Below are 27,575 nucleotides of genomic sequence, written 5' to 3' on the forward strand. Positions count from 1 at the left end.
GCGAAATGAAAGATGGGCTTTGGCTTGGCTTAGGCTTCATCTAGGTAGGTATTAATTATCCAACGCCCCAAAAACGCCTCAGGCCCGTCCTCCTCGAAATGCAAGCAGATTGAACGGCGTCCTTTTTTTTTTCCATCTGAAATTCTGAACATCCTACCGTCGTGCCGTCGTCTTACATCAGCAATCTCGAATTCGAGCAGCGTTGGGGCCCGGGTTATGGAACGACTTCAACACACCAACTTCCCAGACATTTCCCCTCTCACTTTGTGGACATCCCGCGTTCATGATGTGAGACCCAGTCTCACATGTTTAATTAACAGAGCTCCGACACGGTCTTTCCACCATGTTTACATGTTCCAAACCCAACACCCCAGTGTTCGGGGAAGAATCTTGGAATTCACACGTCTTCCAGGAAATGAGCGCCACCACTTGATAGGCTTGCCTAGGCAAGACATGGCTTTTCATCCTCAGCTTAGTGAAAGTCCATATTATCACGAGCAAAAGTCCCATAAACAGGATTCACTCATGACGCTTGCTATACGAAAATAGAGCATTGAAGCATGTCGGGCTTGAATCTTTCTTCACTTTCAGAATCATGGCGGCAACGGGCGAGGTTAGCAGACCTTTGCCGCCGTGCATCTATCTGATTCCGGCCGCCTTCCATTCCCATCCTCCCAGAGAAAAGTCGGGTTTGAGAGAGGCACAGGAACAGATGCCACAGCCCTTGGTAACACAAAACGTTCGATCTAGCATAGGAAAGTCGAACCACGGCAAGGCACATGGAAACCGTTCAGGATCATGGTGCCCCCCTCCCCGAGGCACTATACTAATATGAACCAAGTCTCCACGAAGTTACAAACTCCCCCTGCGGCCCGCAGCAAAAGCCCACGAGCCGGAAGACCGGCTTACGTCCGCCGTGCACAACAGACTCAGGACCTATCCGTACAGGCCAACAGCACATCTGTTATCCGTACGGAGTACTTGAGCTGAACTGTTGCCGGCTGCGATAAGATCGAGAACTTCGTTGCTGAATTGTGGAGCAAAGTGCCAGTTCTAGATCCGGTCGCCGATGGCCCGCCCGTCCACGTCCGCACCCCCCCTTTTACATATGCCGAACGTCAACATTGGAACAAAGAACACTCAATCGAACCTCTGACGGAACACCTGCATTGGTTTCTTCGATAGTCTCCCATCGGCCGTTACAGAAGTCATATTCGCATCCGCTCTTGCGCGTGCCGATGTCTTCTCCGAATCATCGAGATGCTGCCGCTGTACGTGTCAAGACAGGGACGGGGACTTATGTTGATGTTTACGATCCATTCCCCCACAGCGAACCGGGAACGCGCTCTCTCACGCTCGCTCAGCCTTTGAGGCCGAAAAAGGTTCTAGACCCCGTCTCCCGCCAACATCTCAGGCACGCATGCTTCTTGCGTCATCCACTGAGAGCCAGGAGAGGAACCTAGGGCCTCGAACTGGCCCTGATCATCTCTGATCTTCCTTTTTTTTTTTTTTTTTTTTTTTTTTTGTTATTTCTCCACGAGCTGAAAATGTCCTATCCCGTTCCCAGTGGGGAGGTCAACTACAGCTGTCAGTTGTGCCATGTGTGACTTTTAAGTAACTTTGCCGTTGGGCGTGTGATTTGCGCCGCACATGCTCTCTCTGCTGGGCTCAATTTACCTTATGCTCCTTGCCGTGCCTTATCGAATGATTGATCCCCCTTTCCCTTCCTAACCTTACTTCGTCCCTCTTGCCGCCAATGGAAGATTTTCCACATGCATCGAAAAAATACACGTAACACAGCCTCAGCAGGGACGTCCCGAATCGCGATTGCACTTCCGGAAGTGGTACGTGGGTATTCTCGAACCCAACACAAGGTCCCAAAGAGGAAGAAGCCCCCCCCCCAAGGCTTTTCCCACCGAGTGACGAGTCGAAGATGGGGAGAGGAGGGTCCGTGGCCGCGCGTTTCCCGGACCGACCTCCTGAGTCCTGAAGCGCTGGAGCCAGGGTAGTGTGGGCAAAATGGTACCTGGCCCCAAGAGTCCGTTAAGCTCGGTGGATGCCAAGCGCTAGTGTGCTCTTTTTCAGCTGCGAAGAGTTCGTCCGATGGGACTTAAAGAACGCCGGGCTCTTTTTGAGAGTTTTTTTCTTTCTCCTGCGTTGCGTGGCGCGCCTTGCCTTATATCCTAACGGCCCGGCGAAGTTGGGTGAAAAAAGTGCCGCAAATGGAGCAAGGTGCTAATGGATGACATGCGGTTCCAACATCGACGCTATGGAGCAATGTCAACGGTCGGGTTCTAGACTGGTCGAATTATCGTGCTTCGTGGATACTGGGTTGTAAAAGTGAGGCAAGCACGTGACTTGAGGTCGAGATAGTCCGTTCTTGTATCCGTAGAGGCTCAACAGCGGTCATCATCGGCGGTGCCGCATGTAGCTAAGTACATTACCTACACGAGTGATCTGTGGATATCTACACGTGTTGAGACCTACAACGTAAGGCGGTGAGGTCATGCTTGGAGATTTGCAGCCTTGCCCCTATGGCATTGGTCCAAAGGTTTTAGAGCCTAGACCAGAGGAACTCTAGAGTTGACCAGTGAAATTAAAGCCATCAAATGCCCGAATGTGACATCGTTTTGACGTGTTACGTGTTTCGTCTACTAATAGTGTCCTTTACATAGACTACATAGACAGAGGCGTTGACAATCCAACAAATGATACAACGTTTTTCAGCGGAAGTCGACTTGTAGCCTACGCGAAACATAGTTCACAAGATCTAATCTTGAACCAAAATGTTAATGAAGTTGAAAGGCACTTGTCTTATGTCCGTCTCATCGCTGAGGCAAAGTATAAAATATTCAACTATTGGTTTCCGCGTCATCATGAAGAACCAAGGCTGCACAAGTCATCTTCGATGCGGTGTTCTCCTGGTATTTTGGCAATAATAAGATAATGCGTTGCGGGCAGTTGAACAATTGCTCTAAAGGTGAAGCTCCGGCTCAGTGAAATACAAAGAAAAAAAATCTCTGTTAGTTTTCTTGGCACTTCTTACGACTTGACAAAGATACTTGATAATGTTCTTGGACATGTCGGGCCTTTCAAAAGCTTCGATTTGCGGCACATGCTGCTTTCTGATTGCCATGTAATATTTATGTTTAGAGTATACCTCGTTGTACAGCAGAAGGCTTTAACATAATCATCACAAAAGGATGTTTTTATATTTGTGTTACTCTAGTCGAAGGCACTTAAAACAAAGGTTGACTTTAACTTGCATTAAATTACTGCTTATGGACTGGATCCGGAACCCCAGCAAGAGTTCTATTTCTAGAGTACAATCATCAGTCATTGCTGGTAAATGCTCTCTGTGTAACGCGCGAAACATGTTTAGTCGAACATCTCTAGGGTATGGGCACGTAGCCATTATCCTCCCACTCGTTATTACTGCTCAAAACCACTTCTCTCACTAAGCCTCCACGCTGAAAGTAGCACCTTGGGTTGAAAGCTTCTTCTCCAAGTACCACTGCCTGCTGGAAAGAGTCGCGGTACGTAGTGGCCATGATGAGACAGGTAATTTCTGTGTCCTTGTCGACGCCCTTCAGGCCGGCTGGTTGGACAGTAATCCAGGAGGTAGCATCATTATAAATGACGTTGATGTTTGCATCGTTGTCGAGGTAAAGGACGTAAGTGAAGACTCTCTGCAGAGTATCTGAGGACCTGGGAACTGAGAATGCAGCAAAGGGCGCGCCCCCTGGCATATTCGTGACAGTCGGGAAGCCTTTGACGGATCAGCTGTGTTGATAGACTTTGAGTGAAATGAAATATTGAAGCATACCTGTAGGCCAACTGTCTGCATAATCTGCAGCGAGCTCATCTGATCCAAGATCCGGTATCGACGCAACCAAGCCGCCACCAGCCTGGTAAAAGATTCCATAACCTCCTTGAACGGCAATCTTGCTGAAATTGGCCGACAACGGAACCAATGCTAGCCGGCTGTCACTATCCGCAGTAGCGTTGAGTCTCTTCTTGTCCCACTCGGCTGCCGGTGCGAACTCAGCCCGAAGGCGGTTTCGCACCTCAACAATTCCACCAGTACTTTCCTGATATATAACCCAAGGTCAATATGCTGCGACGCTACCGTTGACACGGGAGCTCAAAACCATGCTCTTAATACTGTCTTCTTCGTAATTTGGGCTCAGTGCCTCGTTTATGCTCACGCCGAGGACACGGCCTTCATCATTTGTGTAGAAGACTTCGGTTTGCGGCTTCGAAGACCGCTCTGTTAGTTTTCATTCACGCCCGGCTTCGAAAAGCGATTGGAAGTTGCCTACCTGGTACGAACTATCATACTGAATTACACTCGCCCCTAAGCGAGTACTCGCATCTGCAAAAGAGTTGAACTTATCGGGCGTCTGCCATGACGAGTTTCAGCTCGTCTTCGTGGTGTCATATGTGGACCGGTGTACTTGATAATCGTGATCTTGGTAAAAGAGAAACACCTCCACACCTCCAGACTGGCCCCATCCAGTGACGGCAAGTGGCGATCCCTGACGTATTGATTGTAATTTTGTTGTCGTGTTGGCGATAGTTGTGGGAGTCGGTGTGCTGGTAGGGCTAGCCTCGCTCGTGGGCAACGAATCGTCGACTTTTGATGCATTCGCCGCTTTGGTTCTCATCATTCCGCCGATGATGGCTGCTGCAGTCACCAGGAGGAGTACAATTCCTCCAATCATGAGCCATAGCCGTCCTCTTCGCCTTGGTTGTTTAGACTCAAGCTCTTTGACTTCGTCTTGCTCCGAAGTTACGGGTATTTCCCCGCTGTCATTGTGATCAGAAATTACTTCCTTGCCACTGTCGACATAGTAAGGGTGGCTGTCGACTTGGAGTCCGGACCAGTCTTCCGCGCGTGTGTAATTGCGTTGTCCGTCTGGTACAACTTCTAGGCCTGGTTGCTCGTGGGGTTGAAGATGCGGTTGGGTGCCATGGTCCTAGGTCGTCAAATCAGGTTAGTTGTCCATCTCAATGGTTGTGTAACCCCAAGGCTGAAGTGTTGTTCCCCGGCTGTTGGTAGACACTTACACCGGCTTGAGTCATCGCGAACTATTCCGAAATCGATTCGGCTCAGCCTTGACATTTGGGAAGCAACGAAAAACAGAGACAGAAAGAAAAGAAACCGCGATGGCGCAGCGAACTAGTAACATAGACTCTTTAACGAACAAAAGCACTGATTGTCAAAATCACCGGGGTCTGACGGAAGCGTCTCAAAATCATGGCACAGCAACTCCAACTTGCACCAACACCGAAATGTTGCCATGCGTGATTCGTTCAGCTGCAGGCCAGAATATCAGGCTGGGCCAAACATGCGCAGTGATCCCCACATATCTGCCAGATTCGGTGCCTCTGTCCAAGGGTTCGATGCAGTTCGAAATGCAAGGCGCCAACAGCCAAGCCAAAATTGGCAGACTCAACCAACGCAAGCGCCCTTGAATTTGATTTGCTGACCTGCTGCCTGAAATAATGCCTGATGCTTTCATGGGTGTGAAACGATCTGCGTGAATTAGTCTCACAGCCTCAGCATTGCGGTATCTTCAGAAAAGTCGCGATAATCGTGTTGACACTTCATGGTGTTGACCTCAAGTTCCATACCTTAATGATTTAGTATAAATCTATAAACTCGTTTCACACAAGATCTCAGTCTCCGCTCACGGCAACCAACTGTCTCTAGCTCGTCAGCATCCGTGAGAGCTTGCGCCGGTCGCTCCCACGCTCCGTTTGTTCCGCGTCATGGTGCAAGGGTCCTATAATTGGTGTTATCCACATGGCAGGGGTTGTCTGACCACTCAGGGGCTCTACTCGCAATCATGTCATCCACTTCCACGTCAGTCCAGATTTCCCTGCCGCGCCGCTCCCACGTTATCTTGAGCCAAAATCTCCATGGAGCCCGGCCAAGCGTTCCCTTCTTCCTCTTTAGACGACATACACCTTAAACCTTCCCTTCACGACGAGCGCTTCCGAAAAAGCCGTCTCTCGGGGTGCACTGTACACCTCTAAAGATTGGCCTTCTCACGGCCGTCTTCCTGATATCGGCCTGGTGGATCCTGCCGTTCCAACTGGTGTGTTCTTTTCCCTTTTCCCGGGAGTGATTCCGGTTCTGCACCGTAGCAATCGAGGTTTGTTGGGTCCGGCGGCTAACCAGGGGTGTCCCCTCACAAAGCCCGCGATCCCTGAATCCATCGCGCATGGCTCCTCGCCTAAATCCGCAACTTCAGACCAACAAAGCGCGCCTTCAAAAGACCGACCGCTCATCGTGTATGCTTATCATGACTCCGAGAGCGCGCGGGCAAACCTGGACTACTTTGTCAACAAGGGCATCCACAATGGCGCAGACTTTGTCTTCGTATTCAACGGAGATGCCAACGCGTCTAGCACCATCCCCGATCTGCCAAACATCAGCATCGTCAAGCGGGATAACACCTGCTTCGACATGGGTGCGATTGGCGAAGTCTTGAAGAAGGACGACCTGTGGAAGAAGTATAAGAGGTTCATCACGATGAACGCCAGCATTCGAGGGCCATTCTTACCGGCGTGGAGCTCGTCTTGCTGGTCGGATTTGTACCTGAGCAAAGTGACAGAGACAACCAAAGTAAGTCCTTCTTAATTTGATATTGACATGACATCGGTTTTAAGACGATTTCTCCCTGCAGCTGGTCGGAATGACACTCAACTGCATACCCAGACTGCACGTTCAGTCCATGATCTTTGCCACCGACGACGTCGGTATGAGCATCCTTCTGGACCCCACAGTCGCAACAACCGCGTCTGAGGACGATCGATTCGGAAGCAAAGACGCCCCAGTCGGTCTCAGCGGGTGTTACGCAGACTGGAACGCCGCCGTTCATGCCGAAGTCGGAACGACAGGCCTGATCATGAACGCCGGCTACAAAATCGACGCCATGATGACTGCTCTGCATTCCGAAGAGGGAGTAGAAGAGTACTGCAAAGCGCATCCAGATTCCGGTGACCTTTTGTGGGACAGGAAGTATTTCGGGAGCAACATCCATCCCTATGAGACTGTCTTTATCAAGGCGAACAGGAATGTTGATCCAGCGCTGATGGCGTCGATGACAGAGTGGCATATGCGCATGAAGTCCAACAGCTTCGATGTGTGTGGCTCTTGATGGCGCACGAGGCTAAAACTCTGTATATCCCATAGACTGTAGGCAAGATAGAGGGCTCGAGGTTTTATGTTTGTTGAATTGTTGTATCATAGCGACTTTGAGAATACCAAGGCTACAAAGCCAATGACATTCAGATACAACAGCGCTGGAAGCCTACGCTGTTACGTTACTACAGCTCTGCTGCATTAAGAATGTGTCGTCAAAATTCGAGAGCGTTGAGTGTTGGTTCACGGGGTCGTATACGACAAATAGTGGTAGCAATTATCACTCGTCTGTTGGTGATCCTATTGCTTGTTCTTCTTGTTGTTCTTCTATCTTACATTGTAGGCAGGAGTAGGTAGTGACGGCCTGGGTGGTTGCTCCACCTTTATCCGGCCGTGATGACTAAGCCAGTTGTCCCACTTCGCCCAGGGCAGGTGCCAGCCAGCCCATGGTACCTGCCTATTACTCCTTATCAGCCTTTGCTGTTCCAACATTGAGAAACCATTTGAAACCCTTGTGAGTTTGATCATGGTCCGAATTGGATAGTTTCTGCATTGTTATACTAAGTAGATATACTGTGTACTACGTATCGAGCACCGCCTTATAAGCAATAGGGCATACAAAATAAATAAATACTAAGTAGCTAAGTAGATTAACAACTCCAGTCTCCACGTTGTGCTACGCTAAGCGACCGCTAATCAATATTGACTACATGTTTGGTCCTCGCTTATTAAGTAACAGATGTTCATCGCAGAAAGATTAACATGGTACATCCTGATGAGAAACTGGATTGCAAGACTCATATCACAGTTCGGGCAAATCCCCAACCTGAAGGAAACATCTCGGTTGTACCTGAGGCGTGTTCATGTGACATACCATCGGATCGATACAGTAGATGCAAGAACCATGTACAGAGATTACTAAATTTCTCCTGGGCTCCCTATGAGTTGTTTGACCCCTGATGAGGATGATTATCAATGTCATGATAGTAGAAAACATCTTCATGTGTTTTGATAAACCACATCTGATTTAGCCACAATGTGGCGCTGACTGTGGCACAGATCCATTACATAACTCAAACATTTCCCCCAAGTCCCAAGTCCGGGTTTGAAAACTTCGCAACCTGCGCATTTCCCCTCCCTCCTTTAACCCCTCCACCCCTCAGGCCTCAGGTCCAGAAACACATCACCAACGAACATTTCAGCACGTACAAGCAACAGCACAGCACAGCACAGCAGCAGCTCCGATTTCCACACACCCCGCCAAGGTCAGGCATTCGTGCATGCTAGCAGCTGTGGTGTCATCGCAAAAGCTGAAACGGCAAGGCGGGTTTCCCTTACCTTGACCGATCGTTACCAAGTGCAGCGCAAGCCACCAGTGTATCTGTACCACCACGCGGTCTCTGCTTTTTTTGCTAGGCCTGCATTTTGCGCGCAAATCGGCAGTTTGGCCGAAGGGGTTGTCTTGCTTTCTCTCTCTCTCTCTCCGTCTCAATTTTGGGGAAGTCAGTCAGCATTGAGCAGAGTCAGATCAGATTTTCGGTAGGCTTACTTGCAGCCTTTCCTTACAAATCCAACCTGCATTTTTTTTTTCTATTGTTCCCAATTTTCCCCTCCTTTGGCTCCGTGTAAGATATCAGATATCATGAAGGAAGGGGAGGGGCCTCGAGGGGAGAAAGACGGGAGCCTGTTCTGTGCAGGCATGAGTTTTTGGGATATGCGCGTATTTTCTTTATTGACCGCTGCTTTCCCTCCTGCTATACACGTGTGAAATGTTAACTAACTGTAGACTTTTTGTGTTACAAAAGTCAGTATCGCGAACTCAGTCCGGCGCAAACGGCCAACAGGAGCTACCTACTACAGTCTACCTACCCCTCGTCAAGCGGAGCTTTGTATTGAAGGAAGGCCCCTGCGGTGCCGATCCGCCCCCCGCCGAGTCAGTACCTTGACACCCCGAAAATGCCGGCCATGCTAGATGATCCGGCGAGCCCCACCATCTACCGGGTGTCCGGGGTAACGCCGTACCCGGACCCGATGAACCCCTCCCTGCCGGCCGACATCACCCCACGTCAAGTGACGCTCCGCGATCGCCAGACCGTCGCCACAATCATCCCCTTTGCCTCGCGTCACGAAGTTCCCCCATCTCTGGTGCGCTATCTCAGTGACCAGCTCAACAAGGAGATTGAGGGCGGCGACACCTACCCGATGATGGAGACCATGACGGCCGAACAATTCGGCGCCTACTGGTTCCAGAATTTCGGCGCCGTCATGTTATTGGGCAACATTGAGCAGCCGCACGCGGAGCTCAACGACGACATGGACTGGTCCCGCGAGTGCCTCGGCAGCTTCTACATCAAGCCAAACTACCCCGGCCGCAGCAGCCACGTGTGCAACGCAGGCTTCCTCGTCACCGACGCCTCGCGCAACCGCGGCGTAGGCCGCCTCATGGGCGAGTGCTACATCGACTGGGCGCCCAAACTGGGCTACACCTACTCCGTCTTCAACCTCGTCTACGAGACCAACGTCGCCTCGTGCAAGATCTGGGACGCCCTCGGCTTCAAGCGCATCGGCCGCGTAAAGGGGTGCGGCAACCTCGCCTCGTACCCGGGCACGCTCATCGACGCCATCATCTACGGGCGGGACCTGCCCGTCCCCGGCAGCAACGGCGCAGAGTCGGAGGACCTCGTGAGTGAAGAGCGTTTCGACAAGATCAAGTTTTATTTGAAATACGGACGGTATCCGGCGGGTGCTGACCGCGCCGAGAAAAGCAGGCTCCGGAGCGCGGCGACACACTATAAGCTGGTGGGGGAGGGGGAGGCCGGCGGCGGAAGCGAGAGGCTGATGCTCAAGGACAAGGAGGTCGTGCCGGATCCGAGGAGGCAGTACGAGATTGCGCGCGAGGTGCATGCCGCCGGCCACGGCGGGATCAACAAGACGACGGCGACGATTGCGGAGAAGTATCACTGGAGCCGCATCAAGGAGACGGCGAGCGACGTGATTCGGAATTGCGCTGAGTGTAAGGAGCTCGGCAAGACGCCTGCGCCGGGGGCTGGGAACGGGAGTGGTGCCAAGGGGAGGTCGGCGGCGGCGTTGGCTGCTGCTGGTGCTAATGCTTCTGTCGCACCTCCGCCTGCACCGGTTGTGAATCCCCTCACGAATACTTCATTTCATCACACTCATTCTACATCACCGCCGCCGCCGGGCTTATCATCAGGACCTCCCTCAACTGTCCTCAGCGCCGCAGACCACGTCCTTTCGCTCCAACACCAACATCGCCACCACCTCCCGCCCCTTTCACCTCCAAGATCATCTCCTTACGCGGAAGTCACCTCCCTACCGCCCTCCCACACCCTCCGCGACCCCTCAGCATCCCCCTTACCGCGTGGCCACCCGCACCACAACCCTATGCTACAAGACGAGTCCTTCCAGCCGATTGATCCCCAGATCATTGGCGGGCTGCAGCCGCCGGGGCCGACGTCACATCATGATCTCCATCATCACCATCATCATGAGAACCCGTATAACCCGTACCACCCTCACCATACCGACTTCCAGGCGCTTCTTAACGCGACGGAAGCGGAGGAGGAGGTAGGGGTCATAGGGGATATGGGAGTCTCGGCGGAGGAGGCGGCTGCTGTGGATCGGGACTTGGATATGTTGATCGAGCAGGGGGATGACGATGATGTTGGCGAGGGGGTGGGGGTGGATGCGGTTATGGGAGAGAAGGACGGGAGGGAGAAGGATGTTTATTCTATAGAGTTTATCAATGGGTGATGTTCCACGGGCGGGAGGAGTGCGACCTGGCGGTGACGGGGGGTCTGTTTGGCGTCTTGAATACCATGGAGTAAGGCAGCGGCGGCGGCGGCGGATTTGTTCTTTTCTTCATTTCATCTGCTTGATAGACTTTTCATAACCTTACATGGCAAGCAAGCATATCAGCATTCCAGGCTTTGCTCATATAAACGAGTTTATTAAAAGCATGACCCGGCTTAGTACCTTGCTGCTAGGTTGCGTTCATTTCATACCTGTTTTTTCCCTCCCTTGAAAGCTAGATCTCGCGCAAGTCGGTCTTCAAGGTCGATGGAGCTGGGGGAGAAAGCTACTCTCATACGTGAGTTCTCAGTATCTATCTCAATTGTTTGCTGTCCTTCTCCGATCTTTTCTATGCCATCCCAAATTGGGGGAGCACGGAGCCGAGTGCCGGGACGGATGGCAGGTAGTGCGGGGCACACTTCGGGCCCGTCAATCGGGGCGTTGCTTCCGCCCGGGATAGGCAGGGCGCACTAAAGCCGTGCCGAATCTCAAAAGTCTTTCTCGGCCAAATCTCAAAAGTCTTTCTCGGCCAAATCTTAAAGATACCTTGGCGTTTAAAATGACGCGGCCATAAATTTGACCGTGGCCAGACTTTTCGCAATCGTCTTCATTAAAAGCTGAGGTCTCTGAAGGTTGGTTCAGCTAGCACTATGAACTGTGCGTTCTGTCCACGATTCGTGGGGGGGGGGGGAGGCGTGTGTTCTGTGCAACAATGCGCGCCGGCGAACAACGGCCGGGGCGAACATGCTTCCAAAGTTCCCGTCTCATCTTTCTGACGGAAGGCCACATCATCTTGGAAACGCGAGAGACAGGGGGTTTGCCAAGACTTACCGTAATTTTCGGATTTTCTAGTATACGGAAGGATTGAAACTTAAAAAAAAAAAAAACACTGCTTGCGTTTTTGAAACCTGTTCGGATTGCCTTTTATGCTTGGACTCGGTTTCTTCTTCTTCTTGCGTGCTACCCAAGGTTCTTGGGGCGTTTGGATTGATGTTGGGTTGACAGAGAGGTAACGAGTTAAGAGGGTGTTGAAGTTCCACGGCGTTCGGATCCTCAAAAGTTAACGGGTGTCCAAGAGAAGACGGATGAATTTGAGATGCGACTGACGAGACGATTACAGCCTCCCTCAGCGGGCGACGGGTTGTATGTCCTCCGGTATCTGGTCGGCAGGACCGATAATGCTCACGATTTTCTGGACCATCCCGTCGTGGTTCGTGCTTTTCCCTCATGCCCGCCTACCATGCGTGATCATCCATCTATCTGGCCTCGTGGGCGCGGAGATCAGAGTGGATCTCTCTCTCAATTACAATTCACAGACTTTCAATCTTTCAAAAAGCAAAGACGTACTGCATACGACGTGATTAGGTGTACAGCATCCCGCGCAGTGCATATATGCCGGCCTGTTCGGCAGGGCTGGCGAGCATAATCCCCGTCAAGCATGCCCTTTGTCAGCCTTGCCGTTGCTTGCCAGAACCGTGCCTTCGTTTTCGCACTTTATCGAGTTGCCCTTTTACCGCAGTTTCGGTGAACGGATGTCAGTCTTGCCAGGAGGAGGCCACCTCATCATCCCAACTTCACCAACTCCAGACGGCACCAAACTTCATATATATATTTAGCAACCTTCTTTTTCGAAAACGTGAACCCCGCGGCCACCCGATTGGCTGGCCCACGACATCGGACTCAGTTCTGAAACTGCGTGTGTTCTGCTCGCGCAAGTTACAATCTGTCCCCTTCCCAAGCAGCCCGGGATGGCCTTGAACTCTGTTCCGAGCGGTACCTCTCTTCTTTCCTTTTCTCGGTGAATGGCGTTCCCTTTTTGCCTGGTGTGCCCAAGGTAGTGTAAAGTATCGGCATACCGACCTACCGCGTAGACGGTCCTCCCACCCCCCTCCCAAACTCCGCACCCGCGGGGTAAAGCATAGTGAGATGGACTGTAGACACCAGTGACCAGACACATTGCGACACATTGCGACGAACTCGGGAACCGGTACGTGAGACGGGCGTAACCCTGTGACTTTCATCCTGCCGAAACTTGCGACGCCGTGCCAAACAAGCAAGCGTACGCGTACATCTGGTCGTCTGGTCGTCTGGTCGTCTGGTCGCTTGCGCTTTGCTCATCTGACGGACACTCTCACACACACCACAGGAGGCTCAGGAAAAGCCCAGGCCGCCCAGAGATCTGGAAGGGGGTCAAACTTTGGTACAAGATTGGGGGTGCGAAATTTGATGCAGATTTGGCGGGTACCATCATCACTACACAGCCTCGATCGGTCGAGGCCAGCAACAGTTGTTACCCGCACTCCCGATTGCGACTTTTTCTTTAATTCGAGTCAAGGAAGGGTGTTGGCCCGGAGCCCGGTAGGTAGGGGGGAGGGGTGGTTAATTGATGGGTGGTTAATTGATGGGTGGCAATCAATCCAGGTTGGACTAAGGTTATATAGCGCTATTGACATCCACGAAATTTCCCGCGGCGCCTCCTATCCTTTCGATAGTGTCAATTATACTTATCAGCTTGTTCTATATCTATCTCTATGACAGCACACAGCTAGCCTCTCTTTCAATAACATTCGCTCTCACCAAAAATTCGACACGTCGCATACACACAAAACGCTCTCTCTATACGCAAGCAATACACGATACAAAAGTTCACAACACACAAATCAGTCAACATGAAGTTCTCACTACTCACCCTCATCACCGTCATCGGCGCCGCCTCCGCCATCAGCGTCGACTTCGGCCTCATCAAGAGACAATGCATCGCAGAAGGAGGTTAGTTGTATCACCTCACCCATGAGCTTATGTTCTTTGGTGGCTGACGTTCTATATTCTTCCAGGTCTCTGCTTCACCAGCACCGCAGAAGTAGACAAGCCCTGCTGCGGCGGCCTCATCTGCAACACCGACCCAGCGCGCAACAACGCCTACGTGTGCGGCAAGAAGCCCGCCGAGAAGAGGGACGTCGACGTCCCCAAGCCTCTGCCTGTACCGCGGGCCATGCCTGAGATTCCCCGCGATGAGCCCATCTGGGGTTAAAAGTGGGACAGGCAACAACCAGGAGGGAAGAAACATTTGTGGCAGAGGACGACTTCTTTTACTTGGCCCGTTATTTTGGCCGACAGCGTATGATTATGACTTTTCACTTTCCTTCGACGATTTTCAACCATTACAACAGCTTGGTTGCTTAGGGGGGAAAACATTTTAGACTTGATACCACATTTCTTAGCGTTTTTGAGATACCAACGTTCGATATCATTCGAAAGGAATCTATTTACTTTGTACATTTGCTTCACCAATCACCTCTTGTGGAGTTCTCGTGATCTAGACACCTGAATATCCCCAGTAAGGCCGGCCAGCCGTGCAACTGCCCCTCAACAGAGGCCAAATCCCAAGTGACACATTAACTTGAGCTAATTCCCTCTGTATGCAGGGAGTAGATTGAACAGATGATAGTCTTATATGAAGCCCTTCATTGAGTAGGTGCTCATCTATACGTAACACGTATGGCCAATGCCGAAATAAGAAGAGTCCAGTGTTCGTGTCTACTCGGATTTGAGCCCTAACCCGACTGCACCCCCTTTATGATAACTGGCCTTCTCGCCTGCGACCTTTCACAGTTGTAATGGTTACCCCAACATCAATGGCTAGCAACGATGTGATACCGTCTTCTTTGTAACACATGCCGTTAATGGCAGAATCCTGATAAGTGCTAGATTAGTTTCAGGTGGCGTGATGTCCCGTTGACTGCTGGATAGCAGTCATACTCTGTAGTAAGGGCCTCCTGCCTGATGAATCTGCGAATCACACTTGGAATTCATTGGAAGAATAAAGTAGAGAGAAAGTAGGAGGTACGGATACTAGTTGCCGCTATGCCATACCTAGGCAGCTGCTGGGATACTCGTGTCATCCTTAACCCTATGAGATTTGAACATACAGGTAGGGAGTAGTAGGTAGTCTTCTGCGTCCAAGACGCCGTAATCTTGGGGGGATCTCGATGATTTGACAGCTGCTACTCCCAACTCCAAAGCCCCGTTAGAGATGTTTAGAACGACAGACCCATCGTCCCCAATCCAGACCCAGCATTACTCATTCAAGCCCAAGCAAGACAAACTACCGAAGCCGACAACACTCACCACTGATCTGAAAGGAACTGAATTCAGTTACAGTTTTCACACCAGGCCTATCCAGAATCAAGCCCCTTTCTAGAATGATCAACTAGTAGGCAATCATACACAGACACGAAATGAGCCAGAACCATACACCTCCAAGTACTCACCACTCCCAAACTCACAAATACACAATATAAATCTCCCCCAGCATCAGTCACAAACGCCCACCAACAGCAGCAGGGGGCGAATTTCTATAAAAAATACTGGTACATGTTCATACATTGTTCAGGTGTCTAGTACAACAGGAAAGGAACACCTCTCCCATCCGCCTGATTTTCGAGTTCTTTTCTTTCCTTCATCTATCCCACTCTTCGTACTCTGACCTGCTCCAAGTGTAGCCACGGTCTACCGACAGCCTCAAAGCTCACCGTCAACAGCCTTGGTCCGATCAACCTGCAACATCTCAAGCAACCTCGCCTCCTCACCCTCACCCTTATTGTGCGCCGAAAACGTGCTCGTCATCTCCCACTTCTTCAACTCCGTCTTCCACGCCTTCTCCTGAGCCTTCATGAAGCGCTGCGTCTCCAAAGGTGTGGTCCACTCCGACTCGCCATTCTCCGCGGCCGCGAGACGGCGATTCTGGCCCGCTTCGCCCGCGCGTCCGAGAACGCCTGCGATGACGGCGACGGAGCGGTAGCTGTTGTAAATGAAATTTGTTAGTTAGTCCGCGGTATTAAAGTAACCGAAGTTTTGGGGAATTTCGAGTGCAAAGCTCGGTGTAAGAGAAGGGAGGGAGTGAGGGGGGATACTAACCTGTCATCATTGGCAGGAACAGCATACGTAACCCAATCCGGATTCGCATCCGTATCAATAATCCCAATCGTCGGCACATTCGCCAACCCACACTCGTACAGCATGGTATAATTCTCCCTCGGATTCAAACACACAATCAAATCGGGCACCAACGGCCTCCCCGTCCTCTGCAACCTCTCAAACCCTTGCAGCGTCAAATCCTTCTCGTCCACGATCCGCACCTCCTTCCCCTGGTTAATCACATCGCGGTTCGTAATGTTGCCCGGCGTCCACTTGGTAAACAAATGACACCCGCCCGCAAGCTTCGCCGCGTTGGTCACGATATCCATCTGTCCCTTCCTCGTGCCCGCAAACAAGATCAACCCGCCGCGGTACGCCACCTCCTCGACGACGCGCGCCGCGCGACGGAGGTACGCCGCCGTCGTCTCGAGCGAAATGATGTGAATCCCCTGACGCACACCATAGATATACCTCGCATTCGCCGGGTTCCAGCGCGAAGTATGATGTCCCATGTGCGTCTGACTCGCCATCAAGAGCTCGAGGCTGATATCCTTGGGACTCGGCGTGTTCTCAATCAGCGCAGAGGGGACGTACGGCCGCCCCACAGAGGCGCCGACGCGGGCGTGGAGGTTCTGCTGGCGGCGGAAGCGGTTGTAGGCGTTGGGCACCGTCTTGGAGCGCGCTTCAATCGCCTCGGTGCGCGCGGCGACGGCATCCGGATCGTGCTGGAGCGAAGGGGCGGCTCGGCCTGGGATCTGGCCGAGGGCGGCGGAGGTGGTCAAGCCTGCAAAGGTCTCGGGCGTCATGGCGCCGACGAGGGCGTCGGTTGTGATGCCGGCGCGGTGGCATGATCGGGCGAGTGCTGGCGCCAGCAGGGCTCTGCTGCCTATACAAGGGAAGACAGAGTTAGCAACAAAGTCATCAATTGGATTCAAGATCTGGAGAGGGTTTCACGTACCATGCCGGCTGACTATGCTTCTGACAATCATGGCGTTTTGGCGGGCGGCGTTGGTGCTCAGGAGTCGTTACGCTGCTGCAGTTTCCCAGGAACAATTTTTGGAGCTTTCGGGGAAGCTGGACGGAAGACTCCGCAACGCCCCTGCACCTGGGCCCCACACCTTAAGTAATCACGTCAATGGGAGCAACGCACTCCCGTCAGGACACTCCGGGTCTACGAATGCAAGCACAAGCGGCATGATCACTGATGTCAAAAGTTTACATTCTCATTCATTGATAGAACGGATGTGCGGTGTATTAATTTAACGTCGGGGTACTCAAGTCTAGTAAAGACAACAATACTCGATACATATTTACAATGCTTCGCCAAGGACTCTCGTAAAGTCGTGATTGAGATCCTCCTCTTTCTTGTCTCTGTATCTCTCTCTATAGCACATTCCCCCCTTACCTACTGGTCAGGCGCGAGATCGTGAAAACACCGACAATAACAACCGCCAACGTCACAATGGCACCGGGGAGCAGCAACTCGTTCGGAACACCGGCAATGACCTCCTTCTCCGCGGGTGCGTGGTGTTTCGCGCGACGCGACCTCCGGATCGTAGACTCATCCTCGTCCTCATCCTCCGCCTCGTCGTCCTCGTCATCGTAGGCTCTTCTCCGGCGCAGGTCGGGCGTGGCGGAGATGGGAGGGGTGGGGAGCGCAATGGTCTCGATGGTGGGGGGTGCGGCGGAAACGGGGGGCTTCTCGGGGTCGTGGACGAACAAGTCGACCTTTTCCCGGCGGCTCTGGCGGGCGAGGAGAATTGACTCGAGCAGATCGTTGTCTGTCGTGATGGAGACGGAGTCACCCTCGTCGTCGAGGTAGCTGAGCGCAAAACCACCCGAGATCTTGCCTTCGTCGGCAACGGGAGCACCGCCAATGGCATCGATCTCGCTTCCCAGCTTAGCAACAACGTTGGCAACCATCGCTGAGATACCCTGGGAGGCAATGACCTGCAGGCGGTGGACACGGCCGGACGGCGCCTTGAACTTAAAGGGGAAGGGCAGTTCGGCAGGGGACTGCTGAGCCGGGCTGTTGCCGGTAACGGCGGAGCGAGGCGGTGACTCGAGACCAACGTGGGAGGCAGAGTCGCCGGGAGCAACGCTGTCGCCGATGCGCTCCCGCGTGATGTCGGGAGACATGATGCGTGAGCCCAGATTTGTGTGGTGGGTGTGGCTGCCCTCGCCGGACATCATGGACTCGGTGCCATCGTCGAGCGAAAGCCAGAACTTGTTCCACGCGGGTCCTTCGCTGTCTGAAGTAGACATGGTGTTGATCTGCTCGAGGGTGGCGTAGGTGAGCTTGAGAACGTCGACCATGCCGACGATTTCGCCGCCCTCGTTCATGACGGGAAGGTTGAGGTAGTGGCCGTCTGATACTTAGTTAGCTATTGTTCCTTTCACTCCACCAATGCGGGAAGCTTACCGTGCATCTTGCGGAGAGCAGCCTGGATGCTCATTTCCATGGGAGCAAAGTCCGGGTGAGGCGTCATAACGCGGACAACGCTGCACGTCGCGGGGTCGAGACCAGGGGCAATGACACGAAGGACGACGTCCTTGCTGGTAAAGATACCAGTGATGGCACCCTGGTCTTGCACCAGGACGGCAGTGGTTCGGTTCTCCTTCATCATCTGTGCCGCCTCCTTGACCGAGGTTCTCACGCTGACCGTCGTCGGGGGCCGTCCGTCCAGGACCGACTCGAGAGTCGGGCCCGACATCTTGGAACGCAGAGCCTCAACGTATTGGATAATCTGTTGCGGCTGGCTCGTGCCGAGCTCGGACTGAACACCCTCGAGGGCATCGTACAGACGTCTCGAGGACGAGTAGGCACGCTCCAGCTTCTCCATGGCATCGTAGAAACACTTTGTAATATCGAGAATACCGGAAATATCTTGGTTCTCGTCCATAACCGGCAAGTGACGGAAACCCTTGCGGACCATGAGATCGAGGGCGTCGGTGGCGCTGGTGTCGGTGCGGGCGCAGAGGGGGTTCTTGGTCATGATCTCGGCAATGGTGATGTGGTTGGGCTTCTGGCCGGCGCCGACGACGCGGAAGGCGAGATCCTTGGCGGTGAAGATACCGGCGATGCGGTCGTCGTCGTCGGTGACGAGCACGCAGTCCTCGCGCTTGGCGGCCATGAGCTGGGCGGCCTCGGCGACGGTGGTGGCGGGCTTGATCTGCAGGGCTTGACTGGGCTTCAAGGCGAGGACGGTTCCCGGCGGGGCCTTGCGTGAGTGACGGGCTCGGCTCGTGAGGTGCTTCTTCTTGGAGAGATCGCTCTCCATCTTCTTGCGAATTGCCTTGACGTAGTAGTCAGTATCCATTGTGTCGAGCAGTCTGGCTCTTTCGAGCTCGCCGTAGGTAAGTCTGGCCATTTGTAGGTAGCAGTTGTTGCAGTAGTGGTAATAGCTTCTGGAGGTCCGGTTGAAGACGCGGTCCGATAGCTAGCAAGACTCGAGACACGACAACGACGACGACAACGAAAGACGAACAAGCGGTCTGGGTATCTTTTCTCCAAATGCAGCGAAGACGAGAGAGGCAATGGATGTTCAATGGCCGTCCGTGATCGTGGGGTACTATCAGAAAAGGAAAAAAAGGGCATCATACCTCATCTCTCTTGGTCTGCTTCTGACGACTGGCACTGACTCCTGATCCACCACCACCACCACCACCGCCGCCAACTTCGCTCTGCGTAGCCTGGGTTTCTAGGACAGGGCGCGGAATGCCAGAGGATACGGCGGCGGGAGGTGCAGAACCTGTGACGGAGGGGCTCTGGGTGAAGGGGATGCCTCCACGGGCCTGGCCGCGATTGGGCGTGCCTCTAAGGGTGTTGCCTGACATTGCATGAACTTGTCAGATTGCGATTATGGGAGGTGTTGATGCGTGGTGGCTATTTTTTCTTCGTCTGCGCTTTTGGGTTTTGGGGGAGGACCTGGGGTGGGTGCCGAGGGCGACGCGTGCGAGCGAGAGCCGGCAGTCGGGGCGTCGGGGGTCAATAATGGGGCGTGTGTGGTTAGGAAGGTAAATTGTCGCAGCTCCGAGTTCTGCAGGAAGGACGAGACGTGGGATGAAAAAGGGTTCGAGACAGGGTGAGAGAGATAGGTAGATGGAGAGATGGGAAGTAAGATGGACCAAAGGGAGGGCGACAAAGAGGGACCAGATGACAGCAGAGGGTATCGAATGTGGCCTGGCGTCTACTCGCCTGACGTTTGTCTGTTCGTCTCTTGCTGCCTTGCACCTGGTTGAGGGATATCCGTACTCGCAGATAGACACGACAGATACTACTCAGCCGTTGCAGCTTAGGCCATAGATATTATTGACGGGAGATGGGAGGAAACCGGTTGGGGTCGGGGGCCGGGGGCCGGGTTAGCTATTTCCAGGTCCCAAGGTCACCTTCAAGGTCCACGTTCACTGGACGTCTACGGTCTAGCATCTCTGTGAGCTGTCCTGGTCCAGTGATTCACAGCAATGGAGCAGGTCTGATGTGGTCATGGGGGTCCCAAAATTGGGGGTGCGTGCTGCCTCACAATTCGTCTCCCCCTTCGTTTTCTATTCCGTAGCCCGATACTTTGGTTCCATCTGCTGCTGCAGTTCGCTGCACGCTGCAAACTGTTTCCAGCCAATGTCACCGCTATGAAGAAGAGATGGGAAGAAACATTGGACAGCACAACAGAAGGAGTACCTAAAAAAAAAGAAAAAAAAGACCCTGGTTGTCGAGGTGACAGGGGAGCACGGTGCACGGGCCAGAACCGGCACCCGCGACGTCGCTGACCGTCGCCTTCAAATCTCGTAAGCTCCAGTTCACCTCGCTTCTGTCCAATCACGTGTCGTATCCTACCCAAGTGGATCCCTCAAGCCCACTTGGTCGGTCCCTGAAGCTCCCGAGGCCGTCTGACTAGAACACCTCGGTGACCTCACTCCGCCATTTCATCTGACAGCTGTAACTTAGGTTTATACAATCTTCAATCCAATCATCAAGTACAACAATATCGCGCACCAGAGATGAAATGCAAACTCTCATACCGTGGTTGTGAGCCCTCATCCGATACTGCCAGCTCACAGAAACTCAATCTTCCTCAAAGCCTCTAGGAACAAACCAATATTCGGTGGAAACGTCCCGGCTCTCCCCTTGGGGCCCTTGCATGAACCAGCCGAGCGGCGGTGAATAGCAGTCTCGATTAAGACAGCTGAACCCTGTCGAACCAAAGGGTGCATGTCATCTGATCTTTGCAGCGCTTTCCCCCCCAAACTGTGCCATTTGCCTTCTCTTTTGCACCGCCGCACCCAGTGACCGTGGCTGGAATCTGGATTACACAGCTTGAGTTCAAGTAACCACATCATTATCGACCGATTCTTGCACCACCGAATACCGCCCTTCCGGATTTCTCCTCAAACCAACATTGTTCCCCAGCTTCTCCAACGTTGTGCAACACTGCTCAAGCAGACATGGACCTGACCCAAGGTGGGGGGTCTTGCCGTCCCCCTTTTTAGCCTCACCTGAGAGCAAATATCGCCTGACCTTCGCTAATTCACCAGTGCCACCTCCTATCACTGCGGTTAGGCACTGATAGATCGGATCCGAACTTTTGATGGTCTGGTCCCGAGGCATCTCTGATGCTATCCGTACCTAAGGTAGCTCTAAATTTGGGGCTGCTTCGAGATGAGGGATTACAAACTCACGTTGAACGCCAGTTGTGAACTACGAGGCTTTCAGATTCCGAATGCCCCTCAATGAGCTTGCGCAAGTCACGCTGCACGTGTTTCCATTCTCATGGCGACGGTAGTAGTTGAATACACAGAGAGGGATATGTCTGGTATACTCGATGTAAGATCTTTACCGTCAATTACATCGAGATGTTTCGAGGTCCACCACTCTTGTGATTGCCATTTTCGACTTCAGTAGAGATGCACAATCACCTGTGAATCTATTCTACCACCCCTCTTCATCGTCAATGAGATGGTGGCTCTTGAACATTGCCCATGTACTCTTTGAGGCTATTGAATATGAAAAGGAGGAGCAGTGATCACATGCGAGGCACTGGCGATCCAGCTTACTCCTGATCGGCTGATTGAAGTACAAATCTCCAATACTCACTTGATGGGTTCATATGAGGTTTTTTGTGCTGGTTTACCGTGAGACTTCACAACCTCGACGATGAGCAGCTTCGAGTTATCATCTAGGTAGTTGGGTTACAGAGCAGCGGCGATCTTATCAGGATACTCTTGGTTGACACCTCGCATTATCCGGTCTCTAGCTCAGAACTTCTAGGCCTGGTGAAAACATGCTTCTCAGAACCGAGTCTGGCTGCTAATCCTCGTCTTCTTGAATAGTGCCAAATACTGCCATATGATGTGCGCAGGATGTCACGTTCGGAAGCAAATGAACACTAGAAATCTGTCGAAAGTCTCGTGGGTAGCATTGCGAGTGCTTTTCCATGCTAGTAGATGTGCTTGGCTTCTATCAGGTCCTTGGCCGCCTGCTGATAACGCCGACTTCTCTGAGATTGGGAGCCATCTCCTTGCTCGGAACTCTAGGGCTCACCTCTGACTCTCTCACAAGACCGTTCTATAAAGTTGCCACTTACCAAAGGCCTCATCTCACGTGTGTCGCACCCGGTCAATACGTTGGGGAATACGGACGGGTTGTGATACTTGATGGTTGCGTGGCTTTCACGGAGACATGGAAAATGGCTGCTGACTTCTCTAGGCAGAGCTCGAGAACCAGACCAGGATGATGAATGCCAACCGACACAAACCAGACTATGAACATGTATACTGCTGTTGCGTAGAGGTCTTAGCAAATTGGCTTAGGTTCACGGGGGATAGGTGTACCTTTCGGTACGTTGGTGGAATGAGGCAGCTGGAAGGTCGACCCTAAGAGACGATCTGATAGTGAGTTCTGCTAGATGGAGGTCCTCGGTGCTCTTGAGCTCGTCCAGCAAACGTGAGGTGATCTTGTCTGGTCCACCATCCGACTGCTGAATCTGGCGTTGAGAAAAGTGGGAAGAGGTGCTGTCTGTTACGTGCGAACGGCGAAGTAAAGGAGTCTGTTGCGCAGCAAGCTCCTCGATGAAGACGGGAACAAGACGGGGAAGGATTCATTGAAGGAAATGGCGGTAACGAGGGACAAAAGGGAGATGAGGATAGACTTCTGTCTGGCCCCTTAGAAACATCTTGTCTTGGTGGCAGGCGGCGTGTGAAACATAAACTCTCGAGTGTGGCTGCACCAACGCACGACGGCGGCTGCTGCTGTGCATCGTCGGTACCGCGTGGTTGGCAGCCGGTGGTAAAATGAGACGGCGCGCGCCTACGCTACAGGCGATGGCAGTCTTGGGCGTGATGGACGGATGGATGGGTTGCGCCGTCGGCTGTCCTCCACACGTCGGGCTGGACGTCCGGTTGCCAGGGTTGTGCGATCGGTGATCAAATCGAGGTGCTGGTTGGACGAGTCCGGGAGGGAGCACGCACGTCCTTGGTCCGATTCTTGACTGCGGAGACGGAGTATTTTTTTTGATCTGGGCGGGGATGTTTGTTTCTGTGCCCACTTTGCGTCAGCTATAGCAAGGAACGACACGACGACATTGTTGCGGTGTAAGCGTATTTTGGAGCTTGTGTTGATATATCTGGATGGTAATTATAGGATTATGCCTCGGCAAGGTTGGCATCGACGGCAGTCGCAAAAGATGGGTATTCGTACGGATGGGTGTCCAGAAACTTGAAAGATCAATAAAATCGAGATTTCGATACGCTGCGTAAGCAACTAGCTAGCATCAAACTTCAGTAGCCAAACTCGACTTGAAGAAAACCTGGCCTCGATACGATGCGACCGCGAGGTGCGGCAGGGTGCAGAACCAGGAGGTCCTTGTCTTTGAACGACTTGTTTTAAAGATTGCTCGTGGCCTGGTGGCCGTGGTTGATGGGCCATCTGGGAGGAACCCGCCGCAATGACGGGATCCTCACGATGGGGTACATCAGGGTACGTGATGACGCTACAGCCAAAAGCGAGGAAACGAGAGGGAAAATGTATCGCAAGTACAGATATTGAAGCTTGGAAAAGAAGGAGCGTGGGAGGTCAGCTTAGGTACGTATCGGAGCTCATGCCTTTTCCTGTACGAATATGTACATGGGTACTTGGTAGCGCCGTCTCGGTCGTTGCAGCTGAGAAGGTGCAGCACGGCAAGGGCAAGGGGTGCAGGGGGAAGGTGTGCCGCTGCCGTGCAGGTGCGGGAAAGAGAGACCTGCCCTGGGGAGCTTGAGGCGCAAGTTCGCCCGTTGCTGTGGAAACGACGTCAACAAAGCCCATGACGCCTTGGTAACCACCACCACGGCCCATCGCATCGCTTGTCGCCTGGTCTGAGATGGTTTCCTCAGTTACAGCTCCCCCCTCCAACCCGCCAGCCCACCAAACTCCAGGCTTATACTCCCTTGCCTGTGGTCTGTGTCTGTTTGACTGCCGCTCTCCTCCCTCGTCCCTCGTCTTTCCAGACTACTACTACCTCTCCTACCCACCCAGATTATCTCCAGAGTGGAATCTTGAATTTCCTCCCCTCCCCTCCCGTCAAATCCACTACTGCAGGAAGACAACCATCTACCAGTCCATCGCGCGGCTGAACTGCCAACTTCCTCTCAAGACCACAAAACCAAAAACCACAAACCCTTACCACTTACAGCTACTTAAGAAGATCTTCAAGACCTTCTTGCGTATCTAACCAAACCTCTCTTGTTGCCAATTGACAATTTTACCTTTGCCTAGGTAGAGAGCACGCTCTCCGAGCTCTCACATCTTTCTTACCTCGCCTGGATAAGGCGTACAGACTAGATACCATCTGTTTAACCCGCAAAGTCTACCAAGACTGAGCACAACCTCTCTTACCCCCTAGCCCGGCACTTCTGCTTGCGCTGCGTGAGGTAAGTCTCGCCGTCGCAACACCAATATCACAACCAAAGCTAACTTACACCCCTCCAGTTTCGGACCCATAGGTTCCCATCGACAACAACCGACCGACGACAATCCCTTCCGGACTCAACCTTGCGACACAATGCTGTCCAATAACACCCAAACCAGCAATCTTCATGCCCGTCACAGAGCACACCGACGCCAAAATTCGACACCGACGGCATTCGAAGCAGTGAAGATCCAGCCCTTGCCCCCAAATGTCCAGCGTCAACGAGCTCTCGGCCACCGCCGAGGCCTCAGCCTGGACACAAGAAGGCAGGACTTTGCACCGGTAAGTATGACTACTAACACAGGACTAGCACAACCGCAGCATGTACTGCGAGAAGCGCAGCAGCAACGCTTTCAAGCACGCCCGGGCCCCCGCCAGCAGGCACACCTTCGACAACACTCACAACAACAAATTCACCGGAGACAGCAAATGTACATGGCCTCCAATGACCATGAAAACTACCTCATGTCCCCCCATGGAACGCCCCAGGCACAGCGCTTCGACGCCACATGCTTCGACTCGTCTCCCATCCAGTACAACCAGTATGGAAACCAGATGAACGACATGATGGCCAAGGGCCAGCAGGTCTACGGCGCGAACATGGGAGGCAACAAGGACTTTGAGCTCTTTGGCTCTGACAGTGCTCTCTCGACCCCTTCGTTCATGAACTTTAGCGACACTCCCAACACCCCTCAGGGCTGGATCTCAGAGGACGAGACTGCAAGCACAAGACGGTCTTCACGGAGAATCAGCAACGGCATCATGGACAGAGTCAACAAATTCGAGACTATGGGCGTTGAGCAGGTGCAAAGACCAATGACACCACCACACCAGGATGCAAACAGTACGTTCTCGCCAAACTCATCGTCATTCAGTCACTTACATCATCTAGACTACTTCCCCCCAACACCAATGGAGACACCCCACGACAGGGCCGTCAAGCACGAGCCCATGTCTGCCAGGCCGAGTCGATTCGCTGAGGGATACGACGAGTCCATGGAGGAGACTCTCAAGCCCGTGAGGAAGTCCAACCAACGCACTCAGAATATCTTTGAGGAGATGCGTAAGCAGTCGGAGCAGAACGTCATGACGGTCCCTCAACAACAACCCCAGATCCCCCATGGTCTGTACGACCAGGTTGTCCCGACTGCGGACTTCATGAACATGAACAACTTCAACAACGAGTTCCTGAAGATCCAGGAGGTTCCGGGCTACGACGGCCTCTCTGACGATCTCCAAGTTTCTTCCGACATGTCCCAGCACTCGACTCCTCACACTCCTCTCATGAACTTCCACAGTGCATTTGACAACCGGCCTGATCTCCACCACCCCAACATGACCATCGGTTCTATCTCGCCTTCCAGATCCTTTGACGACAGATCCTTTGATGATTCTCGCCTTTCTTCACCTCATCGCCGTACCGAGTCTCTTGCCAGCATTGCCAGTGCCGCGAGCATTGCAAGCATCAACATTGAGGAAACCAAGACTGAAACCGGCGTCACACTTGATGACATTGCTAACTACATCACTGGGCCCGATGCCGCAGATGGCAAATGGACTTGCACTTTCGAGGACTGTGGTAAGAAGTTTGGACGCAAGGAAAACATCAAGTCCCACGTTCAGACCCATTTGAACGACCGCCAATACCAATGCCCTTCATGCAAGAAGTGCTTCGTTCGCCAGCACGACTTGAAGCGACATGCCAAGATCCACACCGGCATCAAGCCTTACCCCTGCGAATGCGGCAACAGCTTTGCCCGCCACGATGCTCTTACTCGCCATCGCCAACGTGGCATGTGCATTGGAGCGTTTGATGGTATCGTCAAGAAGGTTGTGAAGCGCGGCCGTCCCCGCAAGCACCGCCCCGAGATGGACGAGCGCGTCAACAAGTCGGCTCGCACAAGGACCAAGAACAAGTCGACCGCCTCTACCTCATCGCAGTCCGGCTACTCAGATAGCTCTGCGGTCAACTCCCCCGAGAACGACTTCATGATGTCTGACGACCAATTCGAGATGGGCGACATGGACGAACGCCGAAACTTCGACATGCCCCTTCAAATCACCACAAGCTCATCCGCACCTATGCCTTCCTCTCCTCCACGCCTTCACCGGCATTCGCACTTGGAGACTTCCCCGGCTGCGAGCCACCATTCCGAGTACGTGTCCCCGGAGGCCCTGATGGAGGCACCCGTCTCGTTGCCCCAGCAACCAGAATCACCAGCAAAGAGCGAGTACAACACCCCCCCGGAACTTTCCCAGTCTTCATCGCCACCGCCCAATCAGTTCTTCGACGCCGAGCCCAACCATTCTGGTTTCAGCGATGATTCGCTGCTGGCTGGAATGAGAGGCAATGCTGGTCCCATCGGCAACACCAGCATCTCAAGCCTGGGCCTGGGCGGCGATCCCGATGAAGAATTCATGAACATGAAGGCTTTCACAACCGAAGATGGACTAGTTCAGTTTGACCGTGAGTCCAACATGCTCATGATGAGCAAGTTTGACGAAGAATTCGACGACCCAGTCAACATGTTCACCAACAACGATGACGTTTTCTTCGGCAGCTCATGATGGATAACACTCTCTTTGGCGAAACGGTTCCCTTTCGGAAAGGTGTAGGACGGTGTCACGACTTCTTCTCTTCAGCAACGTGTACGTTATGACGCTTTACGCTTGTGCTTGATCTTGGTCTTTCTCAGCACCCGCCACGGGACCATGTAATGACGACGGGTTTATCGCGACGCTCTTCGTTCGCT

At 52.9% G+C, this 27,575-nt stretch overlaps 7 protein-coding genes across 7 annotated transcripts; 4 read left to right on the forward strand and 3 right to left on the reverse strand.

Annotated features, from left to right (window-relative positions):
* Positions 1–2,723: 2,723 nt before the first annotated feature.
* BDP81DRAFT_404656 (uncharacterized protein) lies at positions 2,724–5,126 on the reverse strand (the record flags this gene model as incomplete). Its single annotated transcript, XM_060588916.1, has 7 exons — positions 5,071–5,126; positions 4,458–4,979; positions 4,323–4,403; positions 4,130–4,256; positions 3,827–4,030; positions 3,484–3,769; positions 2,724–2,745 (listed from the first exon to the last, which is right to left on the reverse strand). The coding sequence occupies exons 1-7, from the start codon at positions 5,083–5,085 to the stop codon at positions 2,724–2,726; spliced, it is 1,257 nt and encodes a 418-aa protein (XP_060447247.1). The 5' UTR covers positions 5,086–5,126.
* A 799-nt stretch (positions 5,127–5,925) lies between these two features.
* On the forward strand, positions 5,926–7,444 carry BDP81DRAFT_479767 (uncharacterized protein; the record flags this gene model as incomplete). Its single annotated transcript, XM_060594899.1, has 3 exons — positions 5,926–6,030; positions 6,206–6,634; positions 6,696–7,444. The coding sequence occupies 3 exons, from the start codon at positions 5,926–5,928 to the stop codon at positions 7,167–7,169; spliced, it is 1,008 nt and encodes a 335-aa protein (XP_060447248.1). The 3' UTR covers positions 7,170–7,444.
* A 1,226-nt stretch (positions 7,445–8,670) lies between these two features.
* BDP81DRAFT_189412 (uncharacterized protein) lies at positions 8,671–11,118 on the forward strand. Its single transcript, XM_060582382.1, has 2 exons — positions 8,671–8,692; positions 8,959–11,118. Exon 2 carries the CDS (start codon positions 9,110–9,112, stop codon positions 10,922–10,924), a length of 1,815 nt encoding a protein of 604 aa, XP_060447249.1. The 5' UTR covers positions 8,671–8,692; positions 8,959–9,109; the 3' UTR covers positions 10,925–11,118.
* A 2,514-nt stretch (positions 11,119–13,632) lies between these two features.
* On the forward strand, positions 13,633–13,994 carry BDP81DRAFT_392090 (uncharacterized protein; the record flags this gene model as incomplete). Its single annotated transcript, XM_060587656.1, has 2 exons — positions 13,633–13,732; positions 13,798–13,994. The coding sequence occupies 2 exons, from the start codon at positions 13,633–13,635 to the stop codon at positions 13,992–13,994; spliced, it is 297 nt and encodes a 98-aa protein (XP_060447250.1).
* Positions 13,995–15,484: 1,490 nt separating this feature from the next.
* BDP81DRAFT_447624 (ribosomal protein S2) lies at positions 15,485–16,869 on the reverse strand (the record flags this gene model as incomplete). The annotated part of the gene is made up of 3 exons (XM_060592204.1): positions 15,485–15,764; positions 15,881–16,766; positions 16,839–16,869. 3 exons carry the CDS (start codon positions 16,867–16,869, stop codon positions 15,485–15,487), a joined length of 1,197 nt encoding a protein of 398 aa, XP_060447251.1.
* A 343-nt stretch (positions 16,870–17,212) lies between these two features.
* BDP81DRAFT_189457 (uncharacterized protein) lies at positions 17,213–19,364 on the reverse strand. The gene is made up of 2 exons (XM_060582383.1): positions 18,303–19,364; positions 17,213–18,249 (listed from the first exon to the last, which is right to left on the reverse strand). The coding sequence occupies exons 1-2, from the start codon at positions 19,249–19,251 to the stop codon at positions 17,282–17,284; spliced, it is 1,917 nt and encodes a 638-aa protein (XP_060447252.1). The 5' UTR covers positions 19,252–19,364; the 3' UTR covers positions 17,213–17,281.
* Positions 19,365–24,699: 5,335 nt separating this feature from the next.
* Positions 24,700–27,492, forward strand: BDP81DRAFT_189499 (uncharacterized protein). The gene is made up of 3 exons (XM_060582384.1): positions 24,700–24,784; positions 24,843–25,666; positions 25,715–27,492. Exons 2-3 carry the CDS (start codon positions 24,916–24,918, stop codon positions 27,388–27,390), a joined length of 2,427 nt encoding a protein of 808 aa, XP_060447253.1. The 5' UTR covers positions 24,700–24,784; positions 24,843–24,915; the 3' UTR covers positions 27,391–27,492.
* The last annotated feature ends 83 nt before the right edge of the window (positions 27,493–27,575 follow it).

Source organism: Colletotrichum phormii, assembly GCF_030913505.1.
Source record: "Colletotrichum phormii strain CBS 102054 chromosome Unknown BDP81scaffold_6, whole genome shotgun sequence".
NCBI lineage: Eukaryota > Fungi > Ascomycota > Sordariomycetes > Glomerellales > Glomerellaceae > Colletotrichum > Colletotrichum phormii.